Below are 24,172 nucleotides of genomic sequence, written 5' to 3' on the forward strand. Positions count from 1 at the left end.
ATTCCAGTCATAGTACTTAAGGAGAATAAATTACTTTTACCTAGTCAATACCATAACAAGATATGTGGATCAGCTCTGTGGTGTGGAAAATGTAACTCATGAGCAACAGAAACTAAATGAAGAACGAAATCTTCTATGAACAACGAACACATATAAGGACAGAGTCCCATGTGACCTAGCTTAAATGAGCTACATAAAGCTCTTCTCAATGTAACTTTGGGGATCCCGTTCTTTAACATTACAGTGTGTACCTATATATACCTATATGTTTGTTTTCCAGTGGAAAAGTATAACAGCATAAAGACAATCTCTGTTGGCTGTTGCCTTAGTGAGAAACTAATATTTTTTTGTGTAAAACATTTCTGTGCTTTCAAAGACAGTTCAAGAGTTGGCAAGCTTCCATAAAGGCTGGTTTGGTCACATCAATCCTGAATTTTGCTCTAAATGTCTCAGCTTTACTTAGTCATACTGCCATTAATTAGCGTTGACTATATGAACAGGGGAATTTTCATCAACAGAAAAGGAAGTGTGCACTAAGTGATACAAGAGATTATCAAACAATTAACATAGAACTTCTACAAAGTCAAGATACATCTCCAGAAATCTCAGTTCAGAAATTAGCACACTATGATAATTCTGCCCAGAAATATAAATGTATTTGAATGCTGCCCGATAGCAATCACTAGGTTAATACCAGCTGCTATGTCATCAGTCAATGAGGAAACAAGGATATTTTCCAGATTTTCAGCCAGCATTTTAGTCAAGAAGAAAGAGTTTTGATCTGTAGTAAAAAGTTCTGAAGCATTATATGGAATACTGGAGGGGAAAAAAAATCAAAACACACTAACAAACTCTCATTTGCAGACACATAACAGTATTAGAGCAAAATGAAGGCAAAGAGATTTGAATAAATTTGTAATTTCTAGTTTTATTCTTTAAAATATTCTTAAAGTAAATAAAAGTACAATCTCCTTTTCCTCTGCATGAATTAGTGGAATTATGGGAAATAATTTCTTGCCAGCTTGTACGCAGAAAAACACTGACCTCCCAAAGCATTGTATCTAGTAGAAAGCCATAAATGATGAACCAGTTACCAATCCATCGCCTGGGTTCTTGACAAGAAGTTCTGTCTCCCAAGGCAGGACTCTTACACAGCACATCTCCAGGATATACAGAGAGACCATACAACCTTTCTGTTGAATATCAAGCCATTCATTGTTCTAAACAATTTATAAAATATGATCAGACTTAGGCAGAACTAAAATAATTGACCCAAAAGATAACACAGAATCATAGAATCGTTGTGGTCGGAAGACACCCTCAAGATCATTGAGTCCAACCATAACCTAATGCTGGCACTAAACCATGTGCCTAAGAACCTCATCTATACATCTTTTAAATACCTGCAGGGATGGTGACTCAACTACTTCCCTGGGCAGTCTGTTCCAATGCCTGACAACCCTTTCTTTGAAGAATTGTTTCCTAATATCTAATCTAAACCTCCCCTGGCACAATTTGAGGCCATTTCCTCTTATCCTATCACTTGCTACTTTAGCCAAAGTACAGCTTCGTTTTTTTTTTTTAAATGGGTTATCCAGGATCCTTAGGCCAAGAGCCACAAAAGACAACATCAAAACCATATAGGGGAACTAGCATTTTAGACTAAATTTTCATATAATAAAAAGCTATGTTGTTCCCTTCAAGTCTATGGAGCTTTGCCATGGCACAGCCACACCAGAGCTGCTTCATATAACATAATAAGCATTGCAGTCTCTGTCATCTTCCAATCATATCTAAAGAAAAGCTTAAAAGAGTTTAAGAAAATAAATGTAAACAGTACTCAGTTCTTGGCTTCACAGGAGAATTATGTCTACTTTACATAACAACCACGTTTCACAACATCTAGTAGTACATTTCCATTTCTGAATCCTTTTGGCAGCACTTATCCTCTTCAGAGGTGATTAAATCAATCAACCCAGCAAAGAGAAGGTAAAAAGAACTGTTTATTCCATTCTCATAGCACTGAGGACTGAACTGCTATACAGACCATAAATACGAGTTCAGAAAAAGCCTTGTGCATATTTGCAGATCAGTTAAGTTCTCAGAAACAAATTGTTTCTTTTGCCATGACAGAATCATAATTCATTGAGTATTCGACATCCACTTCCAAAAAGAGAAAAATGAAAGGAAATGTGAGAAATGACATCTTCTACCAAGGATCACAAAATTACTATTTTTCTTGACTATAATACAGCTAATGCAAGTCATTTGCTGAAAGCTATAGGCTACTGTACTAGTCAGAGACACAATCTTTTTTGACAGATGCTAAGGCAGAAATCTATAACGTTTGTACTGGCAGATTTCCATTTAAATATAATGAGAATGAAACTAAACATTACACAACTCTTTTTGCTTCAATTTACAGATTATGCCCAGAAGATTTGCACTAAGTACCGTTATCTCTTGCTACAAGTTTGATCAGATCCACCTTGTTGATTTCTAAGCAATCAAAAACTAGCTTAAGGACCTTCTACAAAGTATAACTTCTGTGTTTCTGAAAAACATTCTAGGGTTTCTTTATCATCCTATATTCAGTCATGAATACTCAGCTGCACATGCAAAAAATAAGATTTTATAGGACAATACTTTGCACAAATTCACGAACAAAAATATGAGCCTACCTGTCCAGATAATAGAAATTATTTCAATTTTTATTAATAAAAAGAAGCCTGTATAAATATGTTTTATTTAAAATTTAGAATGGAAAACATAAAAAGCAAAAATGTGAACATTTTATTTTATATGTCAGAATCTTGTAAAAGGGAGAGAGTAAGGAACCTGGATTTCATGATTCCCAAGATAGTTATTTCTCCTTTGCATTAAGAATATAAACGAGATTTATTGCTACTGACCTAATCCTAGATGCCAAAATGTGCAACAGCTTTCTAGAAAACTTAATTTGAAATTATAGTAGCTACAAAAGAGCTTTAGCAAGCAGACAGCATCCACAGCACACATGCACACTCACAAACAGTATATATTGCAAGAAAGCTATAAAGCAAGCTATAAAGCAAGTAAGTACTGTGGAAATAGTGTTGTTACAGTGATATGAACACTACTCTGCCTTTCTAGGGCCTTCAAAAGCCAGTCAAATTATGATGTGTTCAATATTAAAGCTGGCAGTCTTGATATCAATGATTCCAATCAAATGCCAAATGAGATGGCAAACTGACAACCACAACATTTCAAGTTATAAAACAATATGACAATAGAGATTCTTACTTCATACCATATTAAAAACAGCATAATTAACAGAAGATAATGGATTAACTGAACAAAGTACCTTGGAGAGAAGTAAATGCTTCCCTTGCTGCCTCTTGAGCATTTTTGGCTTTTGATGGAAGGAAGTGGGCTGTGATACCTGAAAACCACTGGTAACCACTCAGGGATCTTCCAGAACTTCCAAATGTCTCAGCTATCAGAAATGAAGAACAGCACTATAATTATAACAATGAAAGACTTCAGATTAACCTAGAATATATTTCAAATTGTTAAAATAAAAAATAACTTCTACAAAATTAAAAAAAAAACCCACAACTTGTAAAAACACCTTCAGAACATATTTAAAGATAAACAGATATAAAACAAACTCACAAGTAAGTGTGTGTGTTGGTAACAAAGCTTCCAAATGCTACTTTACAAACCCTTCTCCAACACTACCTTCAGAAAACATGCCTGCATGTAGTATTTAGTTGAAAATCTCAGTACTTTCTCTCCCATTTTTCCTGATCTTTTACGATTTCTCTAACTCTTTTGATACAGAATTGGCACAAGACATGACACTGAAAAGTTAACATTTTCAAAAGTATCTAAAAGTGACACAGGAACAGATTTTCAAATTTATATGCCAAATCTTAACAAAAGTTTGGTGTTTAACCTGGTTTTGATCATCTTAGCAAATGCATAACATGTTAGGGCATTTTTTAGCACCCCAACAGCCACTTATATTAAAGAGCCTAAACACTATTTATTATCAAACAATGTTATGCTATGAAACATAGTTTTCAGGAAAATTTTACTAATCTTTGAGTGTAGGGTAACAGTGATGCTGTGGTACTTCAATAAGGTACCAATCTATTAACTCAGGTTTATCTTGCATTAATCACCTCAGGTTTGAGGCAGTGCTAATATGAGGCATACAATTCTTACTTACTGCAGGTCACCTAAGAGACAGCAACTTGTTAGGCTGCTAAATGTGATCATGCATGTCACCCTTGAGGTTGCTTGGGTGGGGATAGAGTCAAGTTTTGTGCTCCTATTTAGAGTGTGGGTACAGGTGTGGTTAGATCTTTCACATAAAAATCAATCCCTCCACTCTAATTATGAGATTGCAGTAATTTCATTCAGGCAAACAGAACACATTCGTGTGTGTTTCAAGAAAGAAAGAAAGGCAGAAAATGGAAAGAAAGAAAAAAGGAAAGAAGAGAGAAGAAGAGAGAGAGAAGGAGAGAAAGAGGAGAGAGGAAGGAGGGAAGGAGGGAAGGAGGGAAGGAGGGAGGGAGGGAGGGAGGGAGGGAAGGAAGGAAGGAAGGCAGGAAGGAAGGAAGGAAGGAAGGAAGGAAGGAAGGAAGGAAGGAAGGAAGGAAGGAAGGAATCTTATAACAGAAAAAAAAAAACCTTTCTCACCAAATGCAAGTGCTAAGAATCATAGCAAAAGAAATATAAAAAATAATTAGAAAACAATTTCTCTGCCTAATACAAACAAATCATCTTACATTTACACAGTAGGTTTCATCTCCAAGGACCACAACATATTTCACAAATAGTTTTTCTGTATATTTAGTGGAAAATTAATTCAACACTGATATAGTGCTCCAGTTGCAAAGAGAAGAAACAGATCACACTAACACCGTATAATAACTGGGAGGAAAAGCATCTTACATAGTTGACAGTGAATGTGTAATTTTCTCCAAAATGCTATCTAATTATACAACACGACCAGAACTTTGGAGTGAAAGCTCTTATTTTTGAACTCTGCCTGGATTGTAACCACAAGTTACAAAAGCCTCAACCTTATTTCATTGTGCTTTCACACCTAAGTGTAAAAGAGAAAGAGAAAGAAAGAGAAAGAGAAAGAGAAAGAGAAAGAGAAAGAGAAAGAGAGAGAGAAGAGAGAGAAAGAGAAAGAGAAAGAGAAAGAGAGAGAGAAGAGAGAGAAAGAGAGAGAGAAAGAAAGAAAGAAAGAGAAAGAAAGAAAGAAAGAAAGAAAGAAAGAAAGAAAGAAAGAAAGAAAGAAAGAAGAAAGAAAGAAAGGAAGGAAGGAAGGAAGGAAGAAAGAAAGAAGGTTATGCTGCTTCTGTAAAATAATTTTAAATGCTTAATTACTACAGATCTATTGATTCCTATCAGAAAACCTCATTGTAGTAGGATCTCTTTTTTTTTTTTTTTCCAGACTAGTTACTAAAGGTCACAAACATTCTTTTCAAGAGCATTTTCACAGTAATTAACAGTGTACTCCACCAGGGCATGACATATTCAATATTACTTTTCTAATGAAATTTGTGCAAGACTCACTGAAATCCAAAGAATTATGTTTCAAAGACTTCCAGATGACTGGAATGCTTTTCTGCGGTTCGTCCTCTTCTGGTGAAGGGAAAATATCCTCATCGTTGCAGCTTACCTCACAAGAACAGCTATTGATCATAAATGTACCTGCAGATTCCCCCTGCTTGAGAGAAACATTATAAAATAGACAAGTAAACAGCATACCAAGCAGCGTGACATCAGTACATATTATCATTCAAATTTTGGGTTTCTACTACAAAAACTACTATAGCTCAATAGACACTTGGGCTTAGAAATATTCATGGAAGAACAGTATTAAGATTTCCCACTATTTACATTGTAGAAACTGCCAGGATACAATGTGTTCCTGTTGACACATCATATGGAATAAAAGTACAGATTTAGTAGTAAATAAGAACAGCAGATATGAAATGTAAGGAAGAATACTATGGTGAAGAAATGCTATTCCACAATTACATACAAGATAACTATGTTTTCCAAAAACAGTATGCATTAAATGATAAAAGGAACAAAAGTAACAATTTGATAATTAACACTGTTACTAAACAATTGAAACAGAGCAAAAGACTAACAAAGTTTTAAAACTTTGTGGAACCCTGAATGAATGTAGTCCACGTAAAAAGAAAAAATTGCTTTCTATTAATCTCACGCAGACTATCCTTTCCATCAAACTCACCACAATTTGGGATGTTCAGTTTTGAGATACAGAAAACAGCATTTTCCAAGATTTATACATCCAAGTAATTTCTTAAAAGGAAGGAAAATAATTCACAGACCCTTCTCTTCTTCCCAATTGCTTTCTTAGGCCTAGGAAAATTACCCAGCATGACTTCTAAAGCAAAACACATTGGCAGAGTGTGTACTGACCAGTCTTCTAAAATGCTGTGTTCATTATATTTTCAACAAGTCATGTAATTACAGCATGCATATATATATATATATATATATTATTTTATAGCAATCAGAACCCCTACTCTCTTCCACCTGATTTTCCAAGGCAGCCTAATCTGCAGAGCATGTTGACTTTGGGATCACCAGCTTGGCTAATATTACTTGTCTTTATCTAAAACCAATATGAATTATGACAGAATTTATCCATAAAACTTAACCAGACATCACCGCATGCTGTAACTCCAGATTTTATTGATTAATTTTCTACTCAAGGTCTCAAACTTCATATAGTGTCTGAACTATGCATTTCACTGCAGGCTTCTTAAATATTAGATTCACAAAAACGATGATAAAGGCAGATAAAGTAAGATAAAAAGTTGACAATATACGAAGCCTTTGGCAATCCTTAAATATGGATTAGAAACTGCTGAATATTCTTTTAGCTCACAAATTAGTGTACTATCTATGGAATTTCCAGGCAAAATGTCTACAAAAAAGAATATTAACATTATACAGTGAAGCACTCATAAGGTCGCCTAAAGTTTGACCCTCTGCCTTCTCTGTTTTTTAACAATTAGATCTCAACAAGCTGTCAAAACAATGGTATACATTAAAAAATACTAATCAAATTTGAATACAGACATATTTTTTAAAAAGTAATTTTATTGTATCTTTTCTTTTCTCTGGAAAATAAAATGTATCTTATTGCAACTTCAAAAGTTTTGTCTGATATTAAGAAAAAAAGTGAAAAACAAAGGCAGAAAACTACGGTTTGCATCAGAAGTCAAAATCCATTTACATGGATATTTGACTTCACTGGCAGAGAAAAAGGATCCAGTTAAGTTAAAGCAGTGTATTTCGAAATTCTCAGAAAAGGCTAAATGAAAAAAAGGTCATTACCTATGAGAGTAAACTCAGCTCTGTTGCCTCTAAAAGGGCTCAAGGGTAATTTTATAAGTGCTGTAAACACTAAAGCTACGCTCTAAGAGGGGCTGATGTTCTTTGATTGGACCTCATTTTATTCATCCCTCCAAGAAAAGTATGAAAGTCAATGCAATAACCTACTTTATGTGAATCAATTGTACATGAGAGGTTAAAATAACTCAACTAAATGTAACATAATAGCATGAAGATGAAAACTGCAATTTAGCACAAACACGACATGCATTCCAACATTACAATATACGAGCATCCAAGAGTATGTACACCACTTCGCACTCATTGAATTACACCTCGGCTGTTGGTTGATATATTTTGCCGTTACCCAGAGGGCTGCCTGATACCCCCTAAGCCTTTGGGTAGGACTTAGAAAATAAAGAAGTAGGAACAAAAATTGGTAATTGAAATAGATCTTAAGTTGGATTATGCTTCAAGAACCAAGAACGTTCCAGATTTTTTTTTTTCCCCAAAGTTTCTTTTTATCCACAAAGTGTCACTTTACAAAAACATATGGACTGTATAGTGGTGTGATGTGCTAAATGTGCACCCATCTCCTTCTTGCAAACGGTTGTTTTATTAAATTACTTGCTTTCACTTGCTAATTTGTAGCATCCATCATGAAACAATCAATTGCATTGTAGTACAGGCTTTCACTGAGTACTGATATAACATAAGACATTAAAGAGTTTGCACCTCCGGATCCTACCCTGAGTGAGCACGTACAAACATGGTGATAGGAATGATATTATCGCAATCCGGCCTTGGGTTTTGTTTATACATCACCTGGATTTTTACTTCAATATGGTATAACTAATCCATCGCTAGGCAAAAAATATTTTAACTGGAAAAGTTCCAGCTTGCCAGTGTGACAGCCGCTTTGTTTCTCGCTTTTGTTAAGCTTTACATAATTACCTTTAAGACAGGCAGAGATGTAGGTATCTTGCGTAGGTACTATTAGAGATCTGTAATGTCTCTCTATTCCCTAACCTGGAGGACTGAATTTATACGCTCTGCAAGTGAACGTGCAAAGAGTACCTATTCCATTTTTATGCCATCTGTTAAAATTTTCTTTCAACTATGTTTCTAAACATGTTTTCTACAAAATGTGCTTCATAAAAAATTCATGGGGATGTAGTGAGACTCACAGACTGTATCACAACTGGTTTGGTCTAAATTACAGAACTCCGCTGTAGCTTTGTAATTTGTTAATATTACACATATCTCAAACTGATGCAGCATTAAATTTTTGTATCATCCATGGCCACATCCCCTTTTCCTAACTATGTCAATATTTTATAAATTATTAAGCTTATATCAACATTGCTTCACAGAGAAAAAGAAATTATACATCAGTGTTTACATACATACACAAACAGCTGGTGAGTTGCAAAATTTTTTGGGAATTACTAAGAAGTACTAGAGATTCTATGATGTCTCTTACATACACCAAAGACCATTAAAATAATTATAGACTACTGTTGATTTCAATGCCTCCAATAAATCACAATGATTAATTCAAGGCTGACTCTCACAATGCTCCAAAACCATAGGTAATCAATCACTTTCTGCAGCAGCACAGGTGCAGGCTACAGTAGAAGTATTAGGTGTAGAACCTGGCACTAGAAGAACAACGGGCTTAATGCCAGCCTAAGTGGAGCTGCCAGACTCTGTTTAGTAGCTCTACTGAAATCCCATACAAATGTTGGTCTCCCATTCCTGTCGACAGAGAAAGAAATCTAAGGATTTAAAACTTTAAGTTACAGACTGCCACAAACCGGCTAACTTTCCCTGAGTAATACTCTCATCACTTTAAAAACAAAAAAAAATCAAGCTTGCTATAATGACATTTTAATTAAATCTTACAGAACCTATTTTATCACATAACATTTTCACGTTACTTCACAGACGCAATATATTTTCCCATTTGTTCCACTGTTTCTCCCACACCCACTGTACATTATGATACCAACCTAATTTTGGATCAGAGCCTGCATGCATGCATATGCTTAACTATATTCACATAACTCATGTCAGTGATGCAAGTGCGCTCAGAATGAAGTTAAGCAAACATACAAGTGTTCCAAGATCCAAATTCTCCTGTTGAAAATGCCTTGGAGCTAGGACTTTGACTGATATAGCTGAAATTCCATGCAGTGGTCTTTTAAGAAAACAACAGATTGCCTTCTTAAAAAGCTTACATTCTCTGCTACAGAAACTGGTATAAAAACCTATCACAACACAATTCCAAAGCCGATAGTTTTCCCACTGCGCAGCAATGAGAATACAGTGGGGCAGAGAGCTCAGAAGATATAAGACTACGATCATCTCTTTATTCCTTGTGGTGTACCTTGATAACAGAACTCCTTGAAATATATATAATGACAGAGACCACATACACCTCCTTGCAGTATTTCAAGTACAATACACAAGCACATGGGAGAGTCCTTTACTCTGAGAGACTTTCAAATAAAGTCTCTTCATTACAAAAAGAGAATGAAAATTTCTCTTTTCTCAGAGATGGGGACTGAATCTGCAATCAAATGGAGTAGGAAAGAAAATCCGTTATTATCTTAAGGTTTGAAAAAAACGTGAGTACAATATAAAAAATTGCAATATTTGTTACAAAGTTTTGAAAACATAACTACATGGGTTATCCATATTCTTACAATGCAGAAATTAAACTAAAGGCTACCTAGGAGAAGTATCATTCAATGATGAGAAAGTATTCAAAAATGCCACTCACAATACCCTTAACAAAACATATTTTGCAACTTGAAATTCCTCGCTCTTCCTCCTGACATCATTTTAAAAGTCCATTTCTACACCTGAAGTCCTAAATGGAGATTAACTGAAATAATTCAGGCCAGAAGGAACTGGATAGAAATTGGCTATGAAGTTAAATCCAACCTGCAGGATCGTGCTCTTTTAGAACACAAGTCACGTACATATCTCCGAACACCTTCTCTAACTATTAAAAGTGTTTTTAAAATCATCTCCAAATCGACCTGTGAAATGGATTTGCTGATGTTTAACAGGGGATTAACTGCTGGAACTAGTGTTTCACCCAAATAGGTCCAGATCTTTTACAAACAGGAAAACAGATAAGCCTCACACTATCAGGTTGTGATAGGTAAATTTAATGCAATCACATGCTACAAGGAAAAGCAGCAGCAGGCATGATTCCTGTACCTGTTACAGGAAAACAGGCTCCTTCCTTCTGCCAAGTATAGAAAGAAAAGTCCATATCTTCTCCTAATTCTGGACTAGCCCTAAATTCAGGGGCCACAGATTCACAGCTTGTACTGTTTGATGTATGTGTGTTCCTGCTCGCTGGAACTTGGGGAACAAAGTCTTCATTATTAAATGTGGGAACAAGCAAATCTTAAAGCATGAATGATAACTAATATACTCTCTACTGTCATCAAACGTATGTTAACATCAGCAGAAGCTCCAACAGCTTTAACTTCTGTTTCTGGTCATGCAAAAGCCAACACAACTTAATAGAGTAACTGAATAGTATAATATAGTGAAAAGAAAAACGTTTTGCAAGTTCACTGTGCTGTCAAAGTAAAAAAAAATTGTTTCACAGTTGTATTTTTTCCTTATTGAAAATATTCAAAATTAAATTTGCATTGAATACAAGAGCCAATATACTCGATTTATAGATTCTGGAGTAATCTTCAGAAATTGCTGCCCCTGCTAAAAAGAATATCCCACATTTTAAATGTACAAAGTGACAGTCTCATTGGCAAAGCAAAATATTGATGAAGTTAGATATCTGTATTATGCACCTTGCAGAGGTGACCTTATTTCTTAAAATGAAGTAAATGAGGCATTCCTGAATTTTGAGCATTAGTGGTTTATTAGCATTCTTATTTATTCTTAATGTTTTTGTAAAATGCCTACAAAAAAGTTATCTTAAGTCATGTTTACCCAACTTCTAATAATGTTTTAATAATAAAATCTTAAAATTATGTATCGCTTTTGCCTTTTCTGTATCATTGAAAATTAAAGAGGGTGTGTTAAAAAAAAAGCTTCAATTATTATGCAAAAACACATCATGAAGTTGCACAGTAATGTATTAAACCAGAACAGTGAGTAAAATCTTATTTTCCCCTAGGCACAAGGGCTCATTTTGCTGCCAGAAAAAATCTAAAACAAATTTCTATGCAGGCTTTGTAGTTAAACTGAAGAGATTTAGCTGAAGAAAATGCATTATAGAAGAGGAAAGACGGCAGAGACACCAAGGTACTCTAGCTATAATTGTATAATGATTATAAAAGTAAATTCAAAGAACGTAAAATTAACACCTGTGGCATGTAACTAAGATAAAATGAATATACAATAAAAGTTAAAAATATGTATATCTCTCAGTTGAAATGATAAGAAAACTGATACTTATAATACTTATACATAATACTTATTAGAATTACGCATTACTGTGCAGTCTGTTAATGGTTTTGACAAAGTGCTTACAAAAGTGGCTACTTTCATACATTGTTCATAATGCAGTATTTTTTGCCCAATTTTCAGTAATCCCTTGAAAGCCTGAAACTAAAATTAGTTCTCCTTCTAAAGCAGATTTTCCCTGCAGTGATTTGTTATTGGATGGATGTTATATGATTGGATTTTAAGTGCTGAATTACCGATATTTAGATTTTTTGGTAGGGCTTGTAAGCAACAAATAGTGAGAATAAGTACAGCACTACAGGCATATCGATCTTGAAGGCATCTCTTTATCAGTATGCAGTTTAACTGTGCTTAGTAACAAGTTGTGATCTGAAAGACAGACTGATTCTCCATATTCATAACTTCTTCAAAATGTAGCTTATTTTATTGTGACATAAAATAATCTATGACCAAAAGATTCAAATGCTTTTCGTTATGAGACAATCACTGCAGAAAAGAGACTATTTTCCTTTTAAATATACATTAGTTTATATACTAAAATCCAGGGCAGCCCTCTGTAAACCTTACCCCTTTGAGAGTTTGACAGCTTTGTCTACAATGAATTTGAAATACGACTTAGTACAAAACTGCTTGAAACTGTGAGGCTTTAACCAAATCTGAAACATCTACATAAGAAGGGAAAAGAGCTTCTGAACAGATAAAAGTAAAATCTTGATTCTTATATAAAATGTTATGCATTTTAATAAGATTTTTTTGCCTGATTTATGTAAAGCTTTGTGTTTTTCATTTTCCCTAGCCTGTCACATTGTAGTGATGTATGGTGCATTTTAGCATCAAGTTTGCCATAAGCAATAAAGTCAGTGCCCCCAAAGAAATATTAATATATTATCACTCTTCTCCACCATGCTGTGCTCCCAAATTTTCCTTTATTCAGCCTATTTGGTTTTGCTTCACATAGTTAGTTGATATCCTCTTTACGGTCTCCCACACAAATATTTAATGTTTTATTTTTGAAAGAAATCCCAAACTAGAAATTGACAGGATGAAATACAATTTATTTTCCAAGGGAAGAATGAGGCCATCGTGGAAGAAAAAATATATAGGTATTTTATCTGTTTGGAACAATAAAATAAAAAAGATGGTGGGGAAAAAAGGCATGATCTTTTAAAAGAAATTCAGGAAATGTAGTTGCTCAAGAGACATGAAATGTAAAACACCAATATAATAATGTTCTATAGAAATCCCTATATGTAGAAGACATTCAGTGATCTTCAAAGTGAAGAAAGAAGTAAGAAGACCTACAAAAAAATGACTACAACAGCATCAGGAAGATCATGATGCACTCTCTTCAAGAAAATACTAGCACTTACACATTTTCAGGAGGAAAAAAAATCACTTTACCCACAAAATAATGAAAATAAAATCAGAAAAGTACTGACAAATACTAGCAAAAAAACCTTCTCTTTTGAACTTATTAGATCTGCTCACATAAAAGTCTGTAATATTTAAATCACCAGAGTTCCTATTCCTGTCCTGCTGTTTCCACAGAATCATAAGCCGAGCCTAAATCCCAATGAACTACTCATGATGCCCTAAGATCTTTGACCAGGATAATCTTCTCTACATGAGGTGAGTCATTCATTAAATGTATCTTTCATATGGAAAAGACAAAACAAAACACAGTAGGTTTAAAACTTGAGTACATGCAGGTCAGCAAGTTTTTAAATTGTTCACTTCCATGACAGAAACAGTGAAAAGAGATGCCGCCTCCCAGAAAACCAACACTGTTCACACCATTTCCTAAGCCCACTGTATTCTGCAGTGTGGCTGCACTACACAGGTTACACGTGGGCTTGACTCAACCACCTTGGCTGAGCATCTTGAAGTTTCAAGATGAAAAGTGCTAGAGAAATATACTACCTCCATTCATTCATTTGACACAAGGTATCATCTATGTTGAGCTTTTCCTTATTGCAAGTTCTGAAATACAACTCCGTATGTACATTGTTATTTGGAAGTACACCCACATGAGAACGTGCAGCTTCACTCCAAACTGTGAGGAAGCAACATAAAAATAGAAAGCATGCACATAGCCTTAAAGGAAGATGACATTTGCAATCTACTTGCCTTATTCTCAAGGTGTAATTTTAAAAATTGAAGGTAGGCCACAGGTGCAAATGCATCAGCCGAATGCACAACCACCCTGGCTGAATCTCTGAAATACAAAATTATTAGCATCAAATGTTAATACATAATTTTCCATAAAGACTATACTTATTTGCTGTACAACACAGACTCCAAGATAACTTATTGCAAATCTATTAATTGTTTATTTAGTTTTATAGCAATTAAGAAAAAAAGTGTTTGCTACATAAAATCATATTGTTGAACAACACATTATCTTCACTAATTTTCAGTTTTCAAAAGGAATAAACTGTACTTCCAGACCAGTGCTGAGAGATTCAGTTAGTTGTAGTCTATGAAAGCATAAATGACATTGTTTTACATTCTAGGGACCAATACGTAAAGTGATCTTTTAATTTCACTAACATGAGATATTTTTAAAAGTCCATTCTTCTTGATTAATGCTCCAGGGATTAGTTCTTGAGGTATTAACAACATACAATATTTCATGCTGAGAAACTGACTGATTCAACCATCTTGCATCTGATATTGAAGACTACTAGACACAACTTTTTAATGCCAAATGTGTTGGTAACAATGATAAGCTTCCTGTGTGCTGATCCAAATTAGTTAATTTTAGTTTTCATTTTTACAGACACAATCTGTCACACTGATTCACAAGAGGCAGTATCTGTTATATCCATCTGCATGGTTTTACTCCTTAAGAAAAAGGTAGCTCTAGGAAACAAACATCAGAAGGTGAGAAATTCAGAGAAAACATCAGAGAAACTCAGATTCAGTATAAGAAAATCTGGAAATTGTTATAAGGCTAAGGACACACAGGTAATACTTGAAACTACAGTGCCTTTGACACCTTCACAGTATTCAATGAGATGAGATAGGTAGTTTTCTAGTAATGCCACGTAACAACCATGAAAAAGGGAAACAGTTGAAGTCTTGGCAGCTCCTACTGGCCTAATGAAAGTGTAAAAGTAACAGAAATATCGGTATTATAAAACGTGGTTTGGGACTTAAAATAAAAATAAAAAACCTCTTAAGATAATAATCATTATTTATTCATTCAAGATATCTTAAAGACAGTCCCTTAAGATTGAAGTAATTCTTTCAAATGATCATAGTGTCTTCTAATTTTAACAGGAATAGGTAGAAAATAACTATGGAAATATTTAGTAATAGAAATATATAATTAGAAATAATAAAAAAAAGACACCAAGACTCCAGTAGCACCTGGTACCTGGGTATCCTCAGTGTCTGAGGATATTCTCAATAAACATTTCTTGCTTGCTGTTCAAGTACAACTTGCTGTTGCAGTACTTTTCAGTGCTGCATTAACTACTTAAAACTAAATTAACAGAAAGGAAAAAAAAAATTGCATTATTAAATGTATGTTTCTGTGGAATTTAAAGAATACTTAGGAACTCTAAAAAATGTAATTAACTCCAAAGTAAGAGAAGTAGTTCTGCTTGTATCCCTACACCTTCCAGTTCACTAGTGCAGCAGAACAGATGCTAAGCATCAATACCTATCCTAACTGTTCAATCACAGTAGAATTTTTGAGTACTTATTTGTTGCTCAAGAAGTATCACAAAAATTAAGAGATCATAAATATTTCTTCTCTGTATGAAGCGCATTCCTGTGACGCACAGCTAACACATGCCTATTTGATGGGACTATAACAGATATCTAGTTTAATATGTCAATATTTTTCAGCTGATGTGTCACAATGGTAGATTATGTGGTGCTGAAAATAGTATTACAATATCTATCAAAATAAAATACTTTCTCCTAACTACTTCATTTTCTGTCAGCCTCTCCAAACACACATCATTGTTCTATCTGATAAAATTCACAGTCCTGTTCAATAATAAATACAATGAAAGGGTAAAAAGCAGAACAGTTTTGTTTGCATCAAATGATGTCGTCAGTTAAAAAAAATAGAAAGTTCTGAGCTTACATGTCACATTCAACTTAGGAAACAGTTAAAAACCAAACCAAAACAAAAAACAATCAACCAACAAAAAGAACATGAAAAACAGAGATTTGAAAGACACTGATAATTGTATAAAGGCCATTTCACACTAAAAGTCTGGATTTTGAGTAGAAACATGACTACATAAGGTGATTCATGTTTGATTATTACAGAAACATAGAAATTTTGTTCAGGAACATTTTCAGAAGACTTTGGGAAACGATGAAGAATAGTTGAAAAACTGTCCTAATTATCTTTTTCTTCTTTTTTTTTTTTAAATAATAATTGTCTGACCTCTGAAGTCCGCAGAGCCCACCAGCAACAAAAATTGTATCAGGATGCATATCAGAACCACGGCTATCTAAACATTTGGGAACTATACTAGCATAATTAACATGACTATGAAGTCTCTTTGGATTCAGTGTATATGAGAAGCAAGAATGAAAAGCATAAAATATACTTGTAACTATTTAGTGACAAAGAAACTATAAAATATTTTTCTTTAAAAGTTCACAAACAGATTTCACGTGAATAGCCCCCCAAAAAGCATGTCTGTATGACATGAATAATGTAAGAACTAAGCAGGTCTCATCAAGCCAGAGACACACGATGCCATTGTGGCTATTAAGCTTCCATTATAGAAATGTATATTTAGACCTGATTGAGTAACTGTTTAACAGTCTGCTGTGACATATATTTATTATTAAATACCTACTGATTTATATATTTGTCTTTTCCTGTATTTTTTGTACATTTACTGTTAAGTTTTATTATTATTTGGAGTGTTGCCTATAGAAATAAAGACAACTCAGCCAGACTACCTCTGTTTTAGCTTTTCCTAGTTGCCTGAATGGTCATTAAACCACTGAGAGCCAGAAATACATTTAAAATATGTTAGAAGATATTTCTACTTAAACTGGTATTTGGTTGATCCCAAACCAAGGGCACAATATATTTTCATAAAAGTGTTCCTCAAATTCTATGCAAAACAAAAAACAACAATGAAAAAAATCTCTCTCCACACTACACCAAACAAGAATTTCTCAAGAGATTTGACATAATTTTCTCCAATCTGTTGTATCTATGAAAAGAGAGCTCTGAAAAGGAGCATTATGAAATTATGCATCCTATTCCAATGAACTCCCAGATCTAATCTGTAACATTAGAAGCCTCAAATAAATAGAAAAAATGTAAAAACTGATACAAGTGCATTTAATCTCTCAGTTAAAATCTACCTATGCTTAAGTATATTTTTGATGCAAGTATTGCAATATAAATGCTGAGTAGACCGCATTTATCTGGCTATGGGTAGTATTACTCTAAATGACAAAGTTTCACAAAATTCTGCCTCTGACACCTACTGGAATTGATAAGAATTTGCTGGTTCAATAGAAATCATATCAGACTTTAAAAGCAAAAACGAATTGTGCTCTAGCAACAATTTAACAATATTTCCTTGTTGCTAGAAGAGACTGAACTGATTCTATCTGAGCTATTGGGAGTTTTGTCCTTTGTTCCCAATTTTATTTGTGATAAGATGTATCTAAGCATCATACTCATTTTATTCTAACTTCCTGCTTATCTTTCCAAATCCTACTAGTCAGCAGGTTGGTTCACAACCTACGGCTTCTACCTAGCACCTGATTCCCCTCAGAGAATCTTCTCCAAGAGTCTCACTTCCTGGGCCATACAGTCATAATTCCATCCATAAACTTAAATCTCATCTAAAGATTCTACATTGTTACTTTTTTAATCTTCTTCTTACTAAAGAATTCCATAGCTTCCCTGCACGGAAGGTATCTCCAGACTCAAATTCTCTAGTTTAGTTCACTCTGGAGGACATACCTTCTAGTCAACCAATTGTTCAGCAGACATCTGCCAGAGTAGCTGTCACCCCTTTTACCAGTTTGTCTATTGCTCTTCTTCTCCCAAATGCCATGCAATGAAACCGTTACAAGCTCTTGGTTCTCTGTCCCTTATATGGACAGATCTAGTCTTACAGAAAAATGAAATTAATAGACCTTCACCATGAAAGCCTTAGTCATGTCTATAAGCTCCATAATCTTGACCTTCCCTAAGATGACCATCACCAATACATGATTACTAGTCTGTTTACTTGGCTAAGAAAAGAAACAGTAGCCAAAACATCTCACTCAAAGCAAGTAGGCTTAGCTGTTTAACTGACTAATAAGAAACTTGCATCCTGACACAAATATTTTCCATACCCCACTACAGAGATTTTAGCAATTTATGTCAAAGGAATAAACTTCTCCATGTAAATGAGATGGATTCATGCAAATTTTGTACTTAAAATATCCTCTAATAATTGAAGAAAAATGTTTATCATTATCATCCTAAGCTGCTAAAATTAAAACACACACACACATAAACATAGTTAATGGAAACCACAGGCTACTGATGTGGCAGTTTATCAAATGTAGCTGTAATGAAAGACAAATATTACAGGCAATTCGCACTTCATGAAAGGATAAAAGTGTCAGTGTGTAGGTACTAGCTTTACTGCAGGCCATAATCAGCAAGTAAACGAAAGTGCAAATGTTTAAGAAGTTTATAGCCTTCTATGAAGGCCTCGTCTTGTCAGGTATTGATTTAGGTTTTCAGAGGACTTCTCCAGTGTTAAATAAAGTGAGTGTTTGTGAACTTAGAGGACGCGTTTTACCTCTGCCAACAAAAGTTGCCCCAAGGTAAATGTGAATATGTTCCCATTGCTTTAAAAGAAGGAAAGAGAAGAAACTGTTTCTTACACAACTATTTTCTTCTTAAACAGAGGGCAATCCAGAGTGAATGTTTCATATTCTCCACCTTCTCCACAAACATGGACTCCATATTTCTTCGAAAGCTAACACAAAAGGGAAATTAAAATGCATAAGTATTACACTAAAGCACTCTGTTAAATATATTTTGCTGAAAATTTCAGTATGCACTTTCTAAAACACTACCCATTAAAAGTTTAAAAAAACCTAAATATCATAAAGAGGATTCTTGGTTTTTTTTTTTCCTGTATGTCTATTACAATAATCTAAAAATTACCAATGTATTTTATTTTAAGTAGAACTGGCACTGTAACATTCAGATAAAAGAAAGACTTCCTAGCCTTTCTTCCTCAGTGGACTTGAAAGGTTGTTCAGACTCTCATATTTGTCTATCTTTCCTTAGGACAGATATTATTAGTTTACTTATGTGAGAAACCTGTACTGTAAATCAACACAAGAAGCAGCAATTCACATAGAAGTATACAATGAACACAATATTTGGCAACAGATTCAACAACTGCATTCTATATTTTGGTAAATATTTTTTTTTTTCAAAAAATTCTAAAAAACAGAATTAATGAGAGTTTTCTAAGTCAAAAGTAAAAGACTAAAGCAAGATCTAAAGAGGTAGCAACATGCTCTTTCCTTTATACATTGTACTGAATATACTTTCTAAATCAACATGAAGCTCTGGATATCCCCCTAAAAGACATAACTACCTAAACCAATACATTCAAAATCAGAGATACGACTCTTTTAATTATTCCTTGCTTTGTAAATGAGAAGCTGTGGAGCAGGAAGCAAAGTCCTTTTGCTGGAATAAGGAGCACATAACTGCTGAATAGTTCACTGTAATTCTGTATTAATTTACTGTACTGATGGGTAGTAATCAAGCATCTGTACCACGCCTGAGCATGGGGACACTCTCCCGTTTTCTGCAGGAGAAATTAGTCTCCTCATCAGCAGATTATATCACCTACTAAAGTGTCCCAGTAGTAGCTGCCTCAAGCCAAGTCCTGCCCAGGTTTTTTCACATTAAGCAAGCATTAACACTTTGCTTCAAGTAGCTCATGAGAAGCTGAACTGCAGTCCTCAACTCCATTGCTACCGTCAATGTTAATATTTGGAATATTTATTTAACACCCTTAGGCTTAATCCTTAGAGAAACAGACATCCACCCATGTGCTTCTGCAGTCGAACTAGCAATGCAGTTCTCCACAACAAGTAGGACACTGTTAGGAAAAGTCTGTCTGAGGGCTAGAAAATAATTCCAAATCTGTTGCCTAGTTTTGGGCAAGCATAGGACTGGCTAATTTATGTATCATAGGTCCAATTTTTATATTGTGACCAGAATATTTGTATAGGAAGTCTATCTGATATATCAAAATGATACTGTATTTTTGTTGTTGAAGCTGAATTTATAGATTGTGTTAATTTACAGTTCCCTTTCAAAATTTTATATTGTAAAACTTCAAAGAGTGTTTAGAACTTCTGCCATCATCTTAGCTAAAAAAAAATAAAAATTCAAAAATAGGTGTGAAAGAACAAATGCATGGAACTTGAATGTTTTAATAAAATTGAAGTCCACATTTTAAATTTAAAATTCAGTTAGTTAAACAAAGGCCTGGATCCCCTTCACCCTTTATTTTGGAGAAAAGTATAAATGTTTTGAGAGAACAATACCTTGGTAATGCCCTACATGACCATTTAGCTGTCTGGTGGTGTAGAATCTAAATCTCTTTTGGAACATATATTGAATCATTTTTCAATGTCTTGTTATGAGAGACATTTTTCATTTTTACTTTCACATTAAAAGGAGCAGAACAAAACCTTTAATCAAGTGCTCATTAAAAAATCACACTCCTGACATAAAAGAGAACTCCATCTGTCAACAATGGCAACAAGGTTTCTACAGGACAAACACATCAAGAATAATTAATGTTGATGCACCAAGAATGGACAACCTATAAAACAGCTGGTCAAAACCTTTCACTCTTCCTCTTGTTGTAGCTTCCACTGACAAAAAAAAAACCCTAAAGAAAACTATTAAAAAAAATGAAAGAGTGAAAACCAGGAAAGATCTTTCTAACTGTAACCTTTCCACAGTGAATATATGGCACAGCTGTTTACAAGTCACTTTCAAAACTGGTAGCTCTGCTTGGAACCATCATTGCCTAGAATAATTATCGGCAATTAACATCAAATACTCAAAAGATGTGAGACTACTTCCCATCTTTGTTGTGGGAAATCCTCATTTTCAATGTCACTGGCTTCAAGATCATTCTTTACACCAATTATACCAGGTGCTAAAGAATTTTCAGTTCCCACTAATATTAAGAGGAACTGAGTATATTCAGCAGCTCATAGAACAAATTCTTAATGTTCATTTAATAAAGTCAGCAATATTTTAAAAATGTCATCAATGACATCAGAACTTTGCCTTTTAGTCATTTAGTATATTAACATTTTTCAAATGCCAATTATTTTGTTTTGCAAATGGGATGTTACACTCATAAAAATATGGCAGCTTAGACTCTAATCCAGGGGAGTAGTAGTAGTTACATTTTTACCATCCTAGAATTACATTTGGCCCTTTGAAAGCAAGTGCAAGGTTGATGTGCCCCCCCGTGAAAATGAGTTTGACACCCTGTTCTAATCAAAATATTATGACTCCTAAATTTGTCTTCTAGTTTAGATGAGCGAGAAAACAGAAAATTATAAATATGCAAGTCTAATTCAAAATCCAAATGAAATATGATGAAAACTTCTCCTAGACCACACAAAATTAATCCTAACTCAAATACATGAGACACAAGGTATATAAGGAATTAGCCCAAACACTACCCGAAGAACAGTATCTTCCTACCTTGGGAATGAAAGCTGACTTTCTCATTTAAGTTTAGTAATCAAAAGATATGAATGCAAGTGCTTCCAATTTCAAGTGAAGATTTTGTTCTCAGACAGAACTTGTAACACTTAGTAAATTCTCTGTAGTAACAAAAACATTCTTTACATCAAGAAGTACTCATTAGCTTCTAAGGCAAGCATACAACTGACTATACATTTTCTTATTGTCCATTAGCAGAGAGAGAAGTACAGCCAATATTACCATAATATGCATTTACCATTCTATTCATAAATTCTAAGGAGAGTGTGAGCAGCTCCTGAGATTTGGCAAGTTGCCAAAAAATTCTTTAGGGTAAAAAGTTAGGGCTCCTGCTATATAGGATACAGTGGGGCATGAGAGCAATTTAATAGTTTAGCAATTATGTAGCAACCATTTGTCAATAATTAATCAAAGACCTGTCATTTAGAAAAAAGAAATAATTCTAGAACTTTCCTTGCCACAGTGCCCATGTCCTCAGCCAGTAAAATACTCCCCTTATGTAAGTATTCATTGCAGATCATCACTGTTGTCATAAGTTCAACATTCTGTATGTAAACTCAGAAAAAAATTGCAAAATGAATCAAAGTTTTTCCCACTCAAGGCTTCAATATTCTTTTGTTGTTACAGCAGCAAAATCATCTCTACCTTTATGTCAGCAATTACTATCACTTCTATTGCAAACAAATTAAACTAAATCAGAAGACTGAAAAGTTAGGTGACAGTGTTTTCCAAAGTTAAATAATTCAGTGGATAAAATCAGGGCTGGATTATGGGTTTGATTTTCATGTTTGTTTGGCTGTTTTTCCATTATCATTGACAAAATGCCTCAACAAGAGATTTTTCTAAACAGAAAATCATTACTTCATGCATATTTCCTGTATATCCACAAGACAAATACTAATAGGCACATTATACTAAAACAAGTTGATTTTTATTTTATTGTCATTTCCTTAAGGTAAACTCCTAGTATAAAAAGAAGTAAGGTCCTAATTCCTGATCTGCTGCATCAGAGAAGTTGAACATTATGAATACTTGGTAAATGTAAAGTGGGTTATTCCCTACTAATCCCAAATGACTCATGTCATGCATGTTGTGGTTCAATATCAAAGACCCTCTTACATTCAACTCTGGTATTTTTCTGGCTGCTGTACTAATGAAGATAAAAGCCAGTTTTCAACACAACTGAGGAACATGGAAAACAATATTTACTTCATTTTAAACAAAACTGCAAAAATTCTCACAAACCTGTACATCACAATAGGAAAATGTTGTAATGAAAAATCTTCCACCTAGCTCAATAAACAGCTATGTATTACAAATAATGTTAGATGTCAATGGAGAACCTGAAAGAGAATTCCATAAGAATAGGAAAAGGCATAAATTAGCAAAAACCAACAAGTAAAACAAATTTCAAGGGATTTGTTGTAAAATTTGAAACTACCGGTTAGATAATCAACACAAATCAAAGATAGAAGAGTATGTAAAGCTGTGGTAGTTTGGGGGATCTGCAATGTCAAAAATGAATTTATTATAGTGTTTGATTTGGTATGGTGAGAATACTAAATTTTGTCTGTCCTCTTCACAGAAAACTATGAACTCCTTACTCTCACATTCTGTCTACCAGAACGTGTGATGTTGAAGACTTCTTTGGATTGCAAAAGAGTATTTTTCACATCATAAACTTAAGCATTTCTCTTCAGTTTATAGTTAATGATTTGGTTTTATTAGGCCTTAAAGCCAACTAAGTATCCAGTAAAAACAATTTATTTGTACTGACTTTGACTTTCATAGCGTACATATGCACAAGAAACAGATACAAGAACAAATATCAGTCATGCAGTCTCCCTTGCAATGGCCTGATGACCATTTCCCAGTAGGGTCAGGATGCCCTACTAGTTCTACACCTTAAGCTATGCAGTCATTGTTGTGCTTATTGTTGTATCAATAAAAGATAAAACCTGCAAATGTGGGGTTTGATAAGTATTAAGCCATGACTGTAAGAGTTTCAGTGAAACCAAGTAAGAATCACTTTAACTTGAGCTATCAAACATCAGGAAGAAAACATTTAATTCCCCAAAATGACAGGTTTGTTATTTTATTTTTAAAATGAATGATGGTGAAGTTAAATGGAAAATAATTCTTAAGTCTTATTCTAATCATACTCTATTAACATAACTAAAATTGCAATACTTGCTGCTACAGTTTCAAGGAAAGTCAAGACTACCTATTCAATTGAGGTGAGAAGCTACACATCTACAGCTCCACTGAAGCTGCAACTTCAATTTTGGTAACAGAAGTTTTCTGCAAACACAGGAGCTGTACTTTCCTCCTTTTGGTTTGTTTCACTAGTCTTACATAAATATTAATTCATCCAAATGTGACTGACCAGTACAAAATTCGTATTAAAGCTGATGCTTCTGTTGAATCTGTTCCATAGTAAGTTGTTCATTGTTTCATGACTACAAAGGTTTACCCTTCCTTAGCTGTCACTAAGATTTGAAAGAAACAGCTCTGACAAACAGAAACATTGCTTTAAGTGATCTGCAGCAACAACGTGGAGGAGGAGCACTT

The 24,172-nt window shown here is 34.2% G+C and overlaps 1 protein-coding gene across 3 annotated transcripts in view; it reads right to left on the reverse strand.

The window, feature by feature from the left end:
- Positions 1-24,172, reverse strand: part of DPH6 (diphthamine biosynthesis 6) — a gene marked incomplete at both ends in the record, with an annotated part of 200,086 nt that overhangs the window by 117,270 nt on the left and 58,644 nt on the right. For 2 of the 3 annotated variants that reach the window (XM_080344847.1, XM_080344846.1), the window contains 4 exons: positions 3,344-3,475; positions 5,575-5,725; positions 13,954-14,041; positions 18,706-18,800. In XM_080344847.1, the coding sequence (XP_080200973.1) occupies positions 3,344-3,475; positions 5,575-5,725; positions 13,954-14,041; positions 18,706-18,800 (466 nt within the window). Of the gene's footprint in view, positions 1-3,343; positions 3,476-5,574; positions 5,729-13,953; positions 14,042-18,705; positions 18,801-24,172 lie in introns of all 3 variants that reach the window. The other variant, XM_080344845.1, reaches the window with a different exon arrangement.

This window comes from Nesoenas mayeri (genome assembly GCF_963082525.1).
Source record: "Nesoenas mayeri genome assembly, chromosome: 5".
In the NCBI taxonomy this organism is placed as follows: Eukaryota; Metazoa; Chordata; class Aves; order Columbiformes; family Columbidae; genus Nesoenas; species Nesoenas mayeri.